General features: G+C 48.9%; 1 protein-coding gene across 1 annotated transcript in view; it reads left to right on the forward strand.

Annotated features, from left to right (window-relative positions):
* Positions 1 to 10,015, forward strand: part of LOC309797545 (BCL-6 corepressor-like) — a 28,835-nt gene extending 18,820 nt beyond the window's left edge. The window contains exons 9-15 of the mRNA XM_082646041.1: positions 304 to 485; positions 734 to 967; positions 5,850 to 6,016; positions 7,168 to 7,313; positions 7,749 to 7,826; positions 7,985 to 8,141; positions 9,566 to 10,015. Of these exons, the coding sequence (XP_082502167.1) occupies positions 304 to 485; positions 734 to 967; positions 5,850 to 6,016; positions 7,168 to 7,313; positions 7,749 to 7,826; positions 7,985 to 8,141; positions 9,566 to 9,857 (1,256 nt within the window). The 3' untranslated portion in view covers positions 9,858 to 10,015. The remainder of the gene's footprint in view (positions 1 to 303; positions 486 to 733; positions 968 to 5,849; positions 6,017 to 7,167; positions 7,314 to 7,748; positions 7,827 to 7,984; positions 8,142 to 9,565) is intronic.
* The last annotated feature ends 3,636 nt before the right edge of the window (positions 10,016 to 13,651 follow it).

Below are 13,651 nucleotides of genomic sequence, written 5' to 3' on the forward strand. Positions count from 1 at the left end.
GCCTCAGGCTGTCGCCAGTCGCCCTGTCCCGAGCACCCAGGCCCCCCACGGGTGGGGACGGGAGCGCACGAAGGGCTGGCTTCTGCCCTGTCTTGCGGCCCTTTGAAGCGACTTGCCATTTGGCGTTTCGTGGGTTAGCCTATTTGCCGGTTGAATGTGGGATAATTAAAATATTAGTGCTTTGAAAACATAATTGGCGTATTTTTAAAAACTGAATCTGCTCCAACGATCAGTGCTAACAATGGGCTTTTCTTTCCTCACCGGCTACAACTGTGTAACGCCCGCTGCTTCTCCCCCTGACAGATGTGCTGTGCATGGACGGAGAAATGGATCGGCAGCCTTCGCCCCTGCCGCAGAAATACACCGACAACAGCGAGAAACCATACGCGAAGCGACCGTGCAAAACCAAGCATTTGATCCCTCAGGAGCCCAGGCGGGGCTTGCCGCTGCCAGGGGACTCCTACGTGGACAATGCGGATGGCAAGGTACCTCTTGCCCCTGGCTCTCCCCCGCCCCCCGGGCCTGTGCAGGCACATCCCGCCTGCCTACTTCTCTGCTTCTGGGGACAAAGCTTTCCTTTTCCTGAACCCCTCCCCCAAAAATGTCACTGCCCCTTCCTAGGGGACCTGTCTCCTGGGTGGCGGTGAAGTTTCCAGTGAGTAAAAATGCAGCCCCTTCCTCGCGCCCCGCCTCCCTCAGACAGAGAGGAGGAAAAGTGCTTTCCTCCACTCAGGAGCGGCCTGAGCCCAGTTCCGACTATGATCTTTCGCCGGCCAAGCAGGACCAGAAGCCCTTGGACCGTTTGCAGCAATTGTTACCATCTTCCCAGGTCTCGCAGCTGACATGCTCAAGCTCCCCTCCAGAGACCACCCAGTCCCGCCCGATGCCACCGGAAGCGCGGAGACTTATTGTCAATAAGAACGCAGGCGAGACCCTCCTACAGCAGGCCTCCCGGCTTGGCTACGAGGTGAGCATCCTTGTGGGTGCCCCGGATCAGGATCCGCCGGCTGCTGCTCCTTGGGTGGGGGACACACTGGCTGGGGATGGGGGGCGGGTCTCAGAGCCCAGCCCCCTCCACGTGGCGGACTGGGCTGGGTGTTCCAGCAGGGTGTTTGCGTTGGCCCCACTCACACTGCGGGCTCTTTGGTGGCTTGTTCAGTCGTGGTGTGAAAAGAAAGGCAGGCCTCTCTGATGTTCCGTTCCCGTTCAGGCAGGTAGGCTGCTTCGGCCAGTCCGGCTCACTTATCTCTGATACAAAATCTGACCTAACCCAGGGCTTGGCGACCAGGGGAATTTTAATGAGCCTTTTGGATTCTGAATAGCAAGAAGGAGAGTAGTTATTAGCTCTACTAACTTGTGCTGTTTGGGGCAGAGTGATGCCCCTGTGGGGTAGCGGGTGGGACGTGTCTGTGCAGAGTAGGGGTGGGAGTGGGGCAGACCTGAGCAGTCTCTTTCTGAGAGGGCACGGGAGCCGAGGGCTGATGGGCGGGGAGCAGGGGTTGAGCCTTGCACAAAACTCCCTGTCCACACTGCTGTATCCCAACCCAGCACGGCTGATGACAGTGACAGCCTCTATTGCTAGAGCAACACAGAAAGAGAGCTGATATCTGCCTAAGCCCGTGTGATCTGTAGTAACTCCTTTCACCCTGTTAACATCTTCACTTGGGAGTAACGAGTACTAGCCCACTCTCGGATGAGGAAACTGAGCCTCAGAGGGGTTAGCTGATCCCCGTACAGGTAGCAATCCAGCAGTGCTCCACAGCCCACCACGCTCCTCAGCAAGACTGGCTCACACTGGAATTGCCCTTTTTACAGTTCAAAACCTCTGTGAGACAGATGCCTCTCCATGCCCTGTGCAGTTCCCCCACCATACTTGTCAGTAGCAATTGTGATGTGATAGCCCACAGGGCAAAGGCATTTTTCTGTGCTGGCATCAGCCCTCTGGGAGTTGAATGGTGACAGTAAAACGCGGTTCAGCAGGCTGAGCGTGGAGGTGTGGCTGAGCACTGGGGTGGCAGGACCCAGGCTGGCCCGGAGCCCTGGCGCCCACACCCTCAGCCAGCTCTGTGCCCCTGTCCCCCGTCTCCCGTCGTGTCCCCCCACCCCGGTCCATAGTGCCGTGAGCCCTTGGAAGTGTGCCTGCCTTGGCCCTAAGGCCTGACTGTGGGTGGGAAGTTGGAAGCACTAGGGCTATGCTTAGTTTGGGGGTGTTTTGTTGTTGTTGTGGGTTGAATGTGCTGTTGTGTATATCTACACGTCTCTTGGAGACCTCTCCATTAGCTAGAGAGCACTTTGTGGTAGTTAGCGCAGTTACTTGCAGGTGAAGTCCAAGGAGCACCCAGTTGGTTTCCCAAGAGCTGAGAGCGGGCGCCTAGGAGGACAGAGCAGATGTTGCACATAGTGTTGAGCTAGACCCCCTGTGGTTGAGAAAATAGTCTCCTTGCTTCCAGCAAACGCTGGAGGTGGGGGGGAGACCCCTAACCCCAACTTTTGGGTTAGGGTTGAGAAAGTAGACTCCCGCTTCCAGCAAATGCTGGAGATGGGGGTGGCGGGGTGCTGCTGCACCCGCCGTGGAGGGCGGGGCTCCGAGCCCCACCTGTGAACTTGGCATCATTTCCAGCAGCCTCCCTTTGGGACCAGAGACGTCAAAAGACCCTCGTTGGTCCTCTAAGACAGTTTGCATTTTGGTTTGGTGGCTCTGAGGCCTGGACCAAGGGGCACTTGATCCATACTTTTTTAGGCTACCTGGCCTTTGATTGCACAGGAAGCCTTGGGAATGTTTACGGTGGGATTTGTTTTTTTCTTCAAATGTAAATTTCAATATGTAGATTCCACAGATCACCAGTGTTGATGCTGAACATTGTGACAAGTAGATGAACGCTTTCAACTTTGAATCCAACTTTCTGGGATTTCTCTGGGCAGAATTTTAAATGTTGGGCTGATGGCCCAGTTGGGAGATGTGGCAGCTTCAACCTTTTAAAATTGAAGGACAGTTTGCTTAAGCAGATAAGGGTGTGGTTTGGGAGGGTTTTCCTGAAGTTTTGTCTTCAGCATTCTTGGTTATTTTCTTCTGCTTAGCCAAAGATACCATGTGCAGTATAAAGGCTGTCTGAGCTTTATGTCATGATAATCTGGTTCTGGAAGTTTAGAAACACACTCTGGCTTCAGATCCGCGTTAAATAGATCACTTGTGTGGCCAAAGACCTCAAACCATTCCCTCCTGGGAAAAAGGCTTCTATTTCTTAGGCTAAAACGCCCGTGTGCAACCACATGCTTGTGCCTTTAGCGGTGATGATTAAATTTTCTATGAATTGAGTAAGTCATGTTTTTTTAAAAAGTTAATGAGGCATTTAATTAACTAACAACGTCGGGCTTATGGCCTTTATGGTTACATTTTGCAGGTAATGGCATTCGGCTTATAGCCGCTGAACAGAGAGCTGTCCGACAAAAGCAGTTTGACTTTGCTTGGGAATGGCTGGGCTGCCCTTCGGACACTCCCGTTTATTTCTAGCGGAGAAAATAAAACCAAGGAATGTGTTGCGTCGACAGACCCGCCCCGCCTCTTCACCTTTCAGTTAGAGAAAGTGTTGGTGGCGACGGTTGCCATCCATTTAGAGGCCATCACCCTCTTAGCTAGGAGAGTGTAGTTAGCCCACTTGACCCCCAACAGAGAAGGCCTGTGGGATGCTCGTCACAGCTGGATTGCATCCCTCTAACTGGGGCCCTCTTGGGCCTTTTGAACCTTCCCAGCTGACCAGGTACCAAAGACCTGAGTTATAGGTCTAGTACTTCATGTTAATTGAACTTGGGGTTTAATATCTCTGGGCCTCAGTTTCCAAGTGTTGAATGAGGATAGTACTACCTTCCTTTCCTGCTATCTCCTGGGTTCCTGTGGGTGACAGAAGACGTCCTCATCTGGGGGAATGGGAACCACTGTGTAAACAGTGGGATCAACGTGGTTGAGTTAGGACAGCCCGTGGCAAAAAGTCTGACCTGGCCGTGGGGCTACTGCTGCCTTTGCTGCCATCTTCCAGGAGAAGAGAGTTGACTTACCCACCAGCTTGGACGGCCTTTCATTTCTAGGTACCCTTGAATCTGCCCTAGTAGTGATGAAGGTTTCCAGGTGAAGGCCATGATTGTCACAGCAAATAAACCCTGGGTTGAGTAAATTGATGTGTGCACAGCAGTTGGTGGCGTTCAGAACTGATCCCAGAGCCACGTGACAGGGCCTCTCCCTGGCTGGGGCACACAACTCATTAGCTTGCAGCCGTCCACTCAAGTCTGGCTAGTGAGGGCCTGCTAAAAGCGCAGCAGCTTCATGCGGTATCCTGGATACCAGGGCTCGGGGCAGGTGGCCTGGGAGCCCAGAGGATTGTGGACTTTCTGGCAGGTTGGGATGTAAACGGAGAAACGCATTCGTGGGCGTGCCTTTTGTCTTCCTCCTCTTGTTTTGGAAGGGAGCTGCTGCAGTGACCCGAAGTAACAGGGCACCGATGGCCAGGTTTACCAGCATGCCCCATTGGGTTCACGTGGTAAGCAAATGGAACATTCTAGTTCGCTCCCAAGTGAGTGGTCACCTTTGATTGGCGTGTCCTCCAAAGGGCATAAAAGGTTTTACAGAACCCATCTCGCACTTATGGGCGGCTAGGATGACGCCCTTTTTGGGTTTAACAGATGAGTTACCTGAGAGATGTCACAAGGAGGCCTGTTCTGACCCCATCGCATCCCCCCTTACCCTGCAGACCATGTGTTGGGCCACATGCACGTTGTGCCTACTCCCAGCTCTCAGAACCTGCCGGCTCTCTGCTGGGCACGACTTACCCAGTATAAACAGTATAACGTGTTTTCTGGTGGCAAATGCTTTCAATGTGTCTGAAAACTTTCTTAAGGTAATAAAACATTGAATAAGTTCCTGCTCTGCTTACTGGGAGTGGTTCATATTAATATTTTAACAAGCCAAAGAAAGAAGGTTAATAACAGTGATTCTAATGCACAGTGTTGACACAGAACATCTCCGGGGTGGGGGGTGGGGCGGTGACCGTTTTATTTGATTCTTGAAATGTGGAGGTTGCAGCCTGTGGTGTATCAGGTTCCTGTCATTAACTTGGGGCAGAATCAGTCTAAAATTTTCATATTTACTCGAGAGGGTGGAGTGAGGCAAAATAGAGGGTGGGGTTATTGGAGGCATTTTGTGTCATTCCTCGAGGATGGAGGGAGAGAGCTTCTCTTTAACTCTACTTAACGTACAGACAAGAGCATCTGAGGCCCAGGTTCTGATTTGGGGTCTTAACAAGGGGCGCGAGGATGTAGCTGACCTGGGTGTCCCTGCTTCTCTAAGCTGGGGAATGTTCTCCGGCTGATTTAAGCTCTCTTTAAGTGTTGGTCATCCATACTTTGATCTAAACTTGTGTTATCGTCCACTGCCACTGACCGAACAGACCCATCAAGTGAGAATGGTCTGTGCTTGGCAATGTGTCATCTAAGATGTTAGCAGCCGTGACACCTCTGTACTGGTCACGTCGGCCCCTGGGCTGAGGGCTTTCATCGCTATCCGAATGCGTCCTCTCAGCAGCCCTGTGGAAGCTTGGAGAAGTTCAAGGGTAACTTGTCCATGGCCAGGCCAGTGGTGCAGCAGAGCCTTAGACAACACTGTCTGCATCTCCAAGCCCTTCTCACGCACTCTCGCCCCCCAGCAGGATGCCTGCCGCCTGCCCGTGCCATGGTGGGCTTTTGGCCCCGAGAATGTATGCCTTTGAAAGTGGGCACCGCCAAGCTATGGGGAGGTCACGCTTACAAGGTTCACTGTATCGTGGTCTGATGGTATCTCCTCTCCTCTCCTCTCCCCGTAGGAAGTGGTCTTGTACTGCCTGGAGAACAAGATTTGTGATGTGAACCACCGCGACAACGCGGGTTACTGTGCCCTGCACGAGGCTTGTGCAAGAGGTTGGCTCAACATCGTACGACACCTCCTTGAATATGGCGCCGATGTCAACTGCAGTGCCCAGGATGGAACCGGGTCAGTGGCGGTCTTGCTCTTGGCCTGGCCCTGCTGGGGCATAGGCAGTGGTTCTCAGGGTGTGCGGGGAACCCCAGAAGGAAAGATGGAGAGTGAGTGCCATGTAAGCACACTGGTGGCGGAGTCCTCTAGAATGGAATCGGACAGATCTTTCTGGCGAATTTACATAGAACTTTAAAAGTCTGTGACGCTCTTATGGACAGAAGTCCCTGAAAATGTTGAGCCTGCATGAATAATCAGGGGTGTTCTCTTTTAAGACCCTGGACTCTTCACCAGCGTCTGTTGAATCTCAATCTTGAACATATATGTGAGTTGAAAGTTGCAGGAGTACAGACAGGTCCAGTGGCAACTGGCTTGATAGGACCTGCCGTGTCCACCCACATCCCCGGGCCTGGCCCCCACTCTGTCCTTGACCTCGGTTTATTGGCCAGAGGCCCAGGTCTGAGTCAGCCCAAGCATCTTCCCGGTTGTACCTGGGATGCCACCACGAGGCAGGGCACTGGGGCTTTCCTGACGGTCATAAAATGAGCAAAACCGTAAGGTATTTGGTGGTTCATGGTTTCCAAATAGCATCCTTTCTGGATGAGACTGTGGACAGTGTTCCTGACCCCAGCGGACACGAGCAGGAGGACTCTGTATCCTCCTGAGAACTCGCCCTGCCTGTCGACTGCTTCTGGGCGAGAGGGTTGATCACTCATCTCCAAATTGGTTTCAGGAGAGGTTCCACTTTGCCCCTAGTTTCTTTTACAAACTGCACTTTTTGGGTTTTGTTTGTAATGGTGTAACAATGGCTTGTCGTATCTGCTTCCGTGGTGCTGGGGTTCTTCCCCCCCAGCCCGCCGTATGTTACCTTCTTACAGTCTGTCACTATTTAAGTTCATTGGAAACGTTTTCATCATGGCCTGAGTTCCTCCTTGGGCCATGCATTAAGAGAGATTTGCATTGAAGAATTAGGCCTGAGATGGTCCCTTCACCTGTCCCGTAAAGGGTTATGTGTTGAAATAACAGAGTAATTTGTCGCAGCGACCGTACACTCACCTCCTCGGTGAAATAGCGCGCCTACGAGGCTTGGCCACACACGCTCGATTTTGCCCCGTGTCCTTAGAAGCAAGCGTCGCGTGCACAGGTGTAATCCCCCGCACCTCTCCTAGGCCTCTCCACGATGCTGTCAAGAATGATCATCTCGAAATTGTCCGCTTGCTCCTCTCCTACGGTGCTGATCCTACCCTGGCTACGTACTCAGGTAGAACCATCAAGAAAGTGAACCACAGCGAACTTCTGGAGAAGTTCTTAACAGGTACGGCAGAGGTCAAGACACGGTCTTGTTCAAGCATCTAGACGGTGACTTCACAGCCTTTCACCTGGGTTCCCCCTACCCCCACCCCCCGTTTACTCTAAGTGACCCTTTACTGGGAAAAGCGGCCCAACGTTAGTCTGTCAAAGAAGAGATACATACTTTGAGTTTTGCAAGGTGGGGGGCTGGAAAACTCTTAGCTAGCCAGGCTAGCTTTTGTTTGGCAGGCTGGGGCGGTGAGGCGGGCAGTCCCTCAGGAAGGCGGGTGGACGCGTGGGGAGGTTTCAGTCAGATACCTGGAGGCGTGTGCAGTGGGACTTGTCAGGAGGTGACACCAGCCCCAGCGTGAGATGTTCCCGAACTCCAGCAGCATTTGCCTCTTACCAGCAGGCGTTATCTTGTTTCTTTTTCTCTCTCTCTCTCCCCTTCTCTCTCCAGACTGTTTAAATAACCTGCAGGCTCCTGACGACGGTAGCCCCGGTTGCTCTTCGGAGTTCTCTGGCAGCTCTGTGTGTGGTGAGCAGCCTTGTTCGTTTCAGTTGGGCTTGTGGGGGTGGGGGTGGTGCTGTGAGCAGGACTTGCTTGGGAAAGAATTTTTCCAGGGTCCTTTTTGGCAAACAGCTGGAATCTTGCTCCAGCTTACTGACCTCTCTCTTGTTTGTCCCTCCGTTTAGAACCAGATGATGAAAGTGGTTACGATGTTTTAGCAAATCCCCCACGACCAGAGGACCAGGATGACAGCAACGAGGCCTATGGTGACCTATTGGAATCTGAATTTTCCCAAGACCCCCTTTTGCCGTGTTATAACGTCCAGGTGTCCGTCGCTCAGGGGTGAGCGTGGCCAGCGTGTGGTCGAGAGCCAGCCCAGCTGCTCTGTGGGGTGGCAGGAGTTAGAAATCCCCTTCAGCAGATGAGGGTGGCTGGGTTGGGGGGTGAGTGAATTCCTCACCAAGTGTCCACCGACCTCACATAATGCAGTGGAACTTTTCCAGAAAAGTTTGGGGGGTGGGAGGGCTCCCCAGCCAACTGCCCTCATTGGAACACACCCCTAGAGCCCAAAGGACACGGGAGTCAGCGACTGCAATTGCAGTTTCAGTCAGTAAACTCTTGGGGAAGGGATCCTCCCCAAACGGCTACCATAGGGGCCTTCCAAGGCGCGTGAGGTCCACGGGACGATACTGATGTGTACCCTCTTCTCGTATAAGATTAGAGAAAGCCGTATGTGGCACCTGGGATCTTATGTGTCTTCAGATTTGCTTAGATCGAGTCTTGTCCCCACGGTCGGGCCACTGTGCCCCATGACCAACCCTTCGGAGTGAACACATCAGGAGACCTTGCTCTGCTGTGTGTTGACCCCGGTGCTTAAGGAGTAGCATCCTCCTTGGACTCTGAGGCTGGGAACGTGTCTGCCTTTGTGGTGACATTCTGTTCGGGATAGAGATGATAAAGCGTGGCAGGGTATCAGGAAGGATTGTACCACCTCCCTTCTCAAAATCCTCACTCCCGGCAGCATTGAGGGGCGGGTTGGAGGTGTGGGAAAGGAAAGGAAAGCCAGGTGACCTCGAGTGTTTCTCATGCTCTCTCCGTGAGGGCCGGAGGAGAGGAGAGGTCAAAGAGGTGTTTGCCATCTCCCTTGGGTTGGCATACAGACTGGTTTTCCCTAGTGACTAGAACGGGGTGCACTTACTTGGAGAGGGGTGACCTGAGTTGTGACCAGAGCCAAGGCAGCACTGGGGTGGCCTGCAACGAGGCTCATTCAGGGGCGCTGCTCCTGCTTTTGTCTAAGTTGGCTGATCCGCCCTAGGTGGCCTCTTAACACATGCACATGAGTCCAGAGTTCCCCCGCTAGAAGTAGATCTTCCGGGCTTCCCTGGTGGCACAGTGGTTAAGAATCCGCCTGCCAGTGCAGGGGACACAGGTTCGAGCCCTGGTCTTGGAAGATCCCACATGCCACGGAGCAACTAAGCCCATGCGCCACAGCTACTGAGCCTGCGCTCTAGAGCCCGCGAGCCACAACTAGAGAAAGCCCGTGCGCAGCAACAGGCCCAACGCAGCCAAAAATAAATAAATAAATAAAATTAAAAAAGAAAAAGAAGAAGAAGTAGGCCTTCTAAGGACAGTGAGAAGTGGGGTGGGGGTGGGGTAATCAAAGTGGAAGTAGCAGGCCCTTTCACCGCCAGGAGACGGGTAGTTCGTAGTTGGGAGCGCCTCTAATTTTGCCGGAAACTCAAACCACTGTCCTTTCTCTTGTGTAGGCCTCGTAACTGGCTGTTGCTCTCAGACCTGCTCAAGAAACTGCAAATGTCCTCCTGCATATTCCGCTGCAATTTCCCAAATGTGAAAATCGTCACCATCGTGGAGGCCGAGTTCTGCCGGCAAGTGTCAGCAAGTCTCTTATTCTCTTGCCCCAAAGACCTGGAGTCCTGTAATCCAGAAAGTAAGGAGCTCTTAGATCTGGTGGAGTTCACGAACGAGCTTCAGACTCTGCTGGGCTCATCCGTGGAGTGGATCCTCCCCAGAGACCTGGACTCAGACGACGACTGGTGAGCTCGCCGGGGCCCGCCGTGTACAGTGTGTCATGGTGTTAATCCTTGTGCATATGTGTCCTAATACGACTATTTCTGTAAAGAAAGGACACTATGAGACACGACTCCAGTCGGAAGGACTTCAAAACATGTTTTTTTCTTTTTAAAATTTTAAGTCAGTTTTTATGAAGTTATTAATAAAGTTTCTTTACTTTTCAATGTACACATGCTTCGGAATATGTTTGTTTTTACTCGGAACAATTGTTTCTTTTCTTTTTTAAGGAGAAAAAAAAAAGGCAAAGGAGCTCCACACTTTGACTTAATTTCATACAAAGCTCCGACGACAGAGGCCATAACTGTTGAGAGTTGCTTTTGGGGCAAATTAAACCAGTAAAATTTTAAACTCTTCCTCCATATTAAAGGGATTGAATAAATTGGCCACTTTGGTGCACCTGTGTCCTGCGAATTGTCCAGTTGGAGATGGAGGTTTAGAAAGTGAGTTTCAGTCTTGTTTAAGTCTCTTCCCATCAGACTGGTCTCTTGATTTCCTACACACCATGTTACTTCCTGTCTACCTTGCCTTGGTGTTGTTCATGCCTGGATTGTCTCCTGTACCTGCTCAAACCTTGGTCTATTCTCGTTTGTACCATGGAATTTTGTCATGCTGGATACTGTCAGAACTAATTTTACTTAAGTTTGCGTTAAGGTGCAAAGCACACGTTTTGTATATTTTCTGTTTTTTGTGTTTGTCTATATTTTATGGTTTCGCTTCAAGAAATATTATGGGACGGGAAATAGCAAGATGTAAAGAGCAAAAAAGTCATCATTCTCTTTCAATTGTTAGAACATCTATCTGCAATCATAATTATGATGCACTGTGGTATGTGTTAAAATAGTAAATACATGTAACGTCCCGTAGGAGAAGCAAACTCAGTGGTGTTGGTGAGGGTGTGTCATGGAAGTAATCACAAAGCAGGTGACTGTTGGTTGGGGTCCTGCAACATTAGTGTGCCTTCCCTGTGTCCAGTAGTGGTCTGGAGGGGTCAGGAAGCCTGCCTTTGAATTTGAGGGAACAGAGGGTTTGAGGTCCTCTCTCTTCTCTTGCTCTAGTACACTGCATAGCAGCAGTATACTGGGTTTATAGTTGACGTTGAAATCGCTGATTGATCATTAAGATTGGGATGTATCTTTGGAAATGAAAATAGGAAGAATCGTATGCTTTTTCTTTTTTTCCCTATATCTGAAAAGGTATGTAGTACTTTGCTGAGTGGTTGGGAATAAAGTTTGCAGTATTCAGTGTATTCAGTTTTAGTATCTAAGTAGAATTAAACTGTTGCTGTAAACTGGAATAGCGCTTTGTTACTGACAAGTTTTAGAATGCATCTGTTCGTCAATTACCTGTTTGGGAAGATTGTAGTTAATGATTTTGAGAATGTGGCTATAAACTTGCAACTGACTCAAGAAAAGCAAATAAGTCAAGATTGACAAATGTATAGGCTCTTCATCTTATTGTGTGTGTGGGTTTTTTTTTTTTTCCTTTTAGTTATTTGTCAAGGTATAAAGAATTCTATCACACGTAAGACAAGTTAAGTAAACTTAACAGGGTGTGTTCTGACATGGCATGGAGCAGATCACATGGCCTAGATCTTAAAGGTGATTTTATGTTTAAACTTTCATGAAAACATATGTGATTGAAACACATTAATATATTGATACAAAGGGCAGTTAATTTTTGTCTTTTGTGTGTGTGTGTGTGGTACTGTTGTGGCCTCTCCCGTTGCGGAGCACAGGCTCTGGACGCGCAGGCTCAGTGGCCATGGCTCACGGGCCTAGCCGCTCCGCGGCATGTGGGATCTTCCCGGACCGGGGCACGAACCCATGTCCCCTGCATTGGCAGGCAGACTCTCAACCACTGCGCCACCAGGGAAGCCCTAATTTTTGTCTTTTGATACATGTGAGCGTAGCTTTCATTTTGCTGAAAGAATATGACCAGTTTTCAGTTTGGGATTCTACCATTTAGTAAAGATAGTCCACTTAATTTTAGAAATAAGAGATTTAATATATAATACCTAATAATACTTTTATGTATGTTTTTTTACTGAAAACTTTTATTGTAATACTGTGAAGAAACTATGCCATTCTAGTCTTCAAGACTTAAATGAATCAAGTGTTTATTAGCTGTTGTAGTTTTTAAACTAATAAAAGTCAGTACGTCAGCAATTTGTAAATACAGTTTTTAAAATAATGCCTTAACAACTTTACAGTGGTTATAATGACTGTATTTAGGCCTAAAGTTAGTTAATAATTTGACATGAAGGCTTTTTAATAGTTTGATGGTGCAGATCAGGGATAGGTAAACTCTGGCTGGTGGGCCAGATCCAGCCCGTCGCCTGGCTTTGTAAAGGAAGTTTTTCTGGAACAGAGTCGCACCCATTGTTTACATGGTAGTTGTGGCTCCTTTCACCCTACACCAGTGGGGCAGAGTCGTTGCAACAGAAACTGTATAGCCCACAAATCTGGAAATGTTTAAATTTAGATTTTAAAAATTGAAAAATTCTTTGAGCCTATACAGGGCAAGTCCATTGACCCCTGAGGTAGAAAACAGTCAGGAACTTGGGTGCGGAAGCCAAATGACCTAGGTTCAAAGTCCCTTTCTCCCATTTCATAGCTAGTGACCATGGGCAAATCACTTAACCTCTATGCCTCATTATGAGGTTTAAATGCACTTATTTGTATAAATAGTGCCTGGCACATACTAAGCACTGTGTAAGTGATTGCTGTTGTTTCTGCTTGGAGCTTTAATAAGTTATTGTTAATAGAAAAACGACACTAATGATTTTCCTTTTAGAGTAACAAAGGCACTTTGAGTCTTTTACTTTTTCAGGAATGTAATAAGACTTTTTTCATTTACAGTCAGTGTTCCCTGTTACCAAAATTTACTTTATGAATATAAAGAATTCAATGTCTTCAAGACAGTACTTTTGCTTAAATGTCAAACCATTATTTCCCCAAGGCACATCAAACTGGCTCTGCATAGTCCAGGCCTCTAAAGCTTGTGTGCACACCCTAGGTAGCATGTGAGATACATTTTGTAAATATAGTTTTTTAAATAATGCTTGAGACTTCCCTGGCGGTCCAGCAGTTAACACTATGTGCTCCCAATGTAGGGGGCTTGGGTTCGATCTCTGCTCAAGGAACTAGATCCCACGTGCCTGCCATAACTAAGAGCCCACATGCCACAACTAAAAGATCCGGCATGCTGCAACTAAAGACCCGGCACAGCCAAACAAACAAACAAACAAATAAATAAATCTTTATTAAAAAAATAAGTAAAATAAAATAATGCCTTAGGAGTTAGGAAAAGAAAATATGAGAACATTTTTACCTTTGTATTATTTTAAAAAATCTGTGTAGTTTATCATGTACATAAATACTGTGTATGGAACTTTGTGTATATAATTTGTTAATAAATAAGATGCATATTAAAAAGTTTTCTTATGGTTTGCCCAGTGAGGTGTTTGGAGGCCATTGGAGGACAGGATGATGAAATATAGGGCCTCAGCAAAGATGGAATTTAGAACCAATTCCCTGACTTAGAAGATAAGGAAAATAATTCATAGACTGTAATTGAGTTGTCCAACTTTATGTAAGTGTTCAGAAACAGGAAAAACAGTGGCTAGAATCTAATCACTGACCGAGCAGAATCTGGGTCACTGGACTCGTAAACCAGAAGTGACTGTTGAATTTCTCAGGTTGATGCTCCTGGCATATATGCTTGATCTGTGTGTGTGTGTAACTCTCTGACATAATAAGCCA

The sequence above is a fragment of the Mesoplodon mirus genome (genome assembly GCF_964341445.2).
Source record: "Mesoplodon mirus genome assembly, contig: HAP1_SCAFFOLD_701, whole genome shotgun sequence".
NCBI classification, from domain to species: domain Eukaryota; kingdom Metazoa; phylum Chordata; class Mammalia; order Artiodactyla; family Ziphiidae; genus Mesoplodon; species Mesoplodon mirus.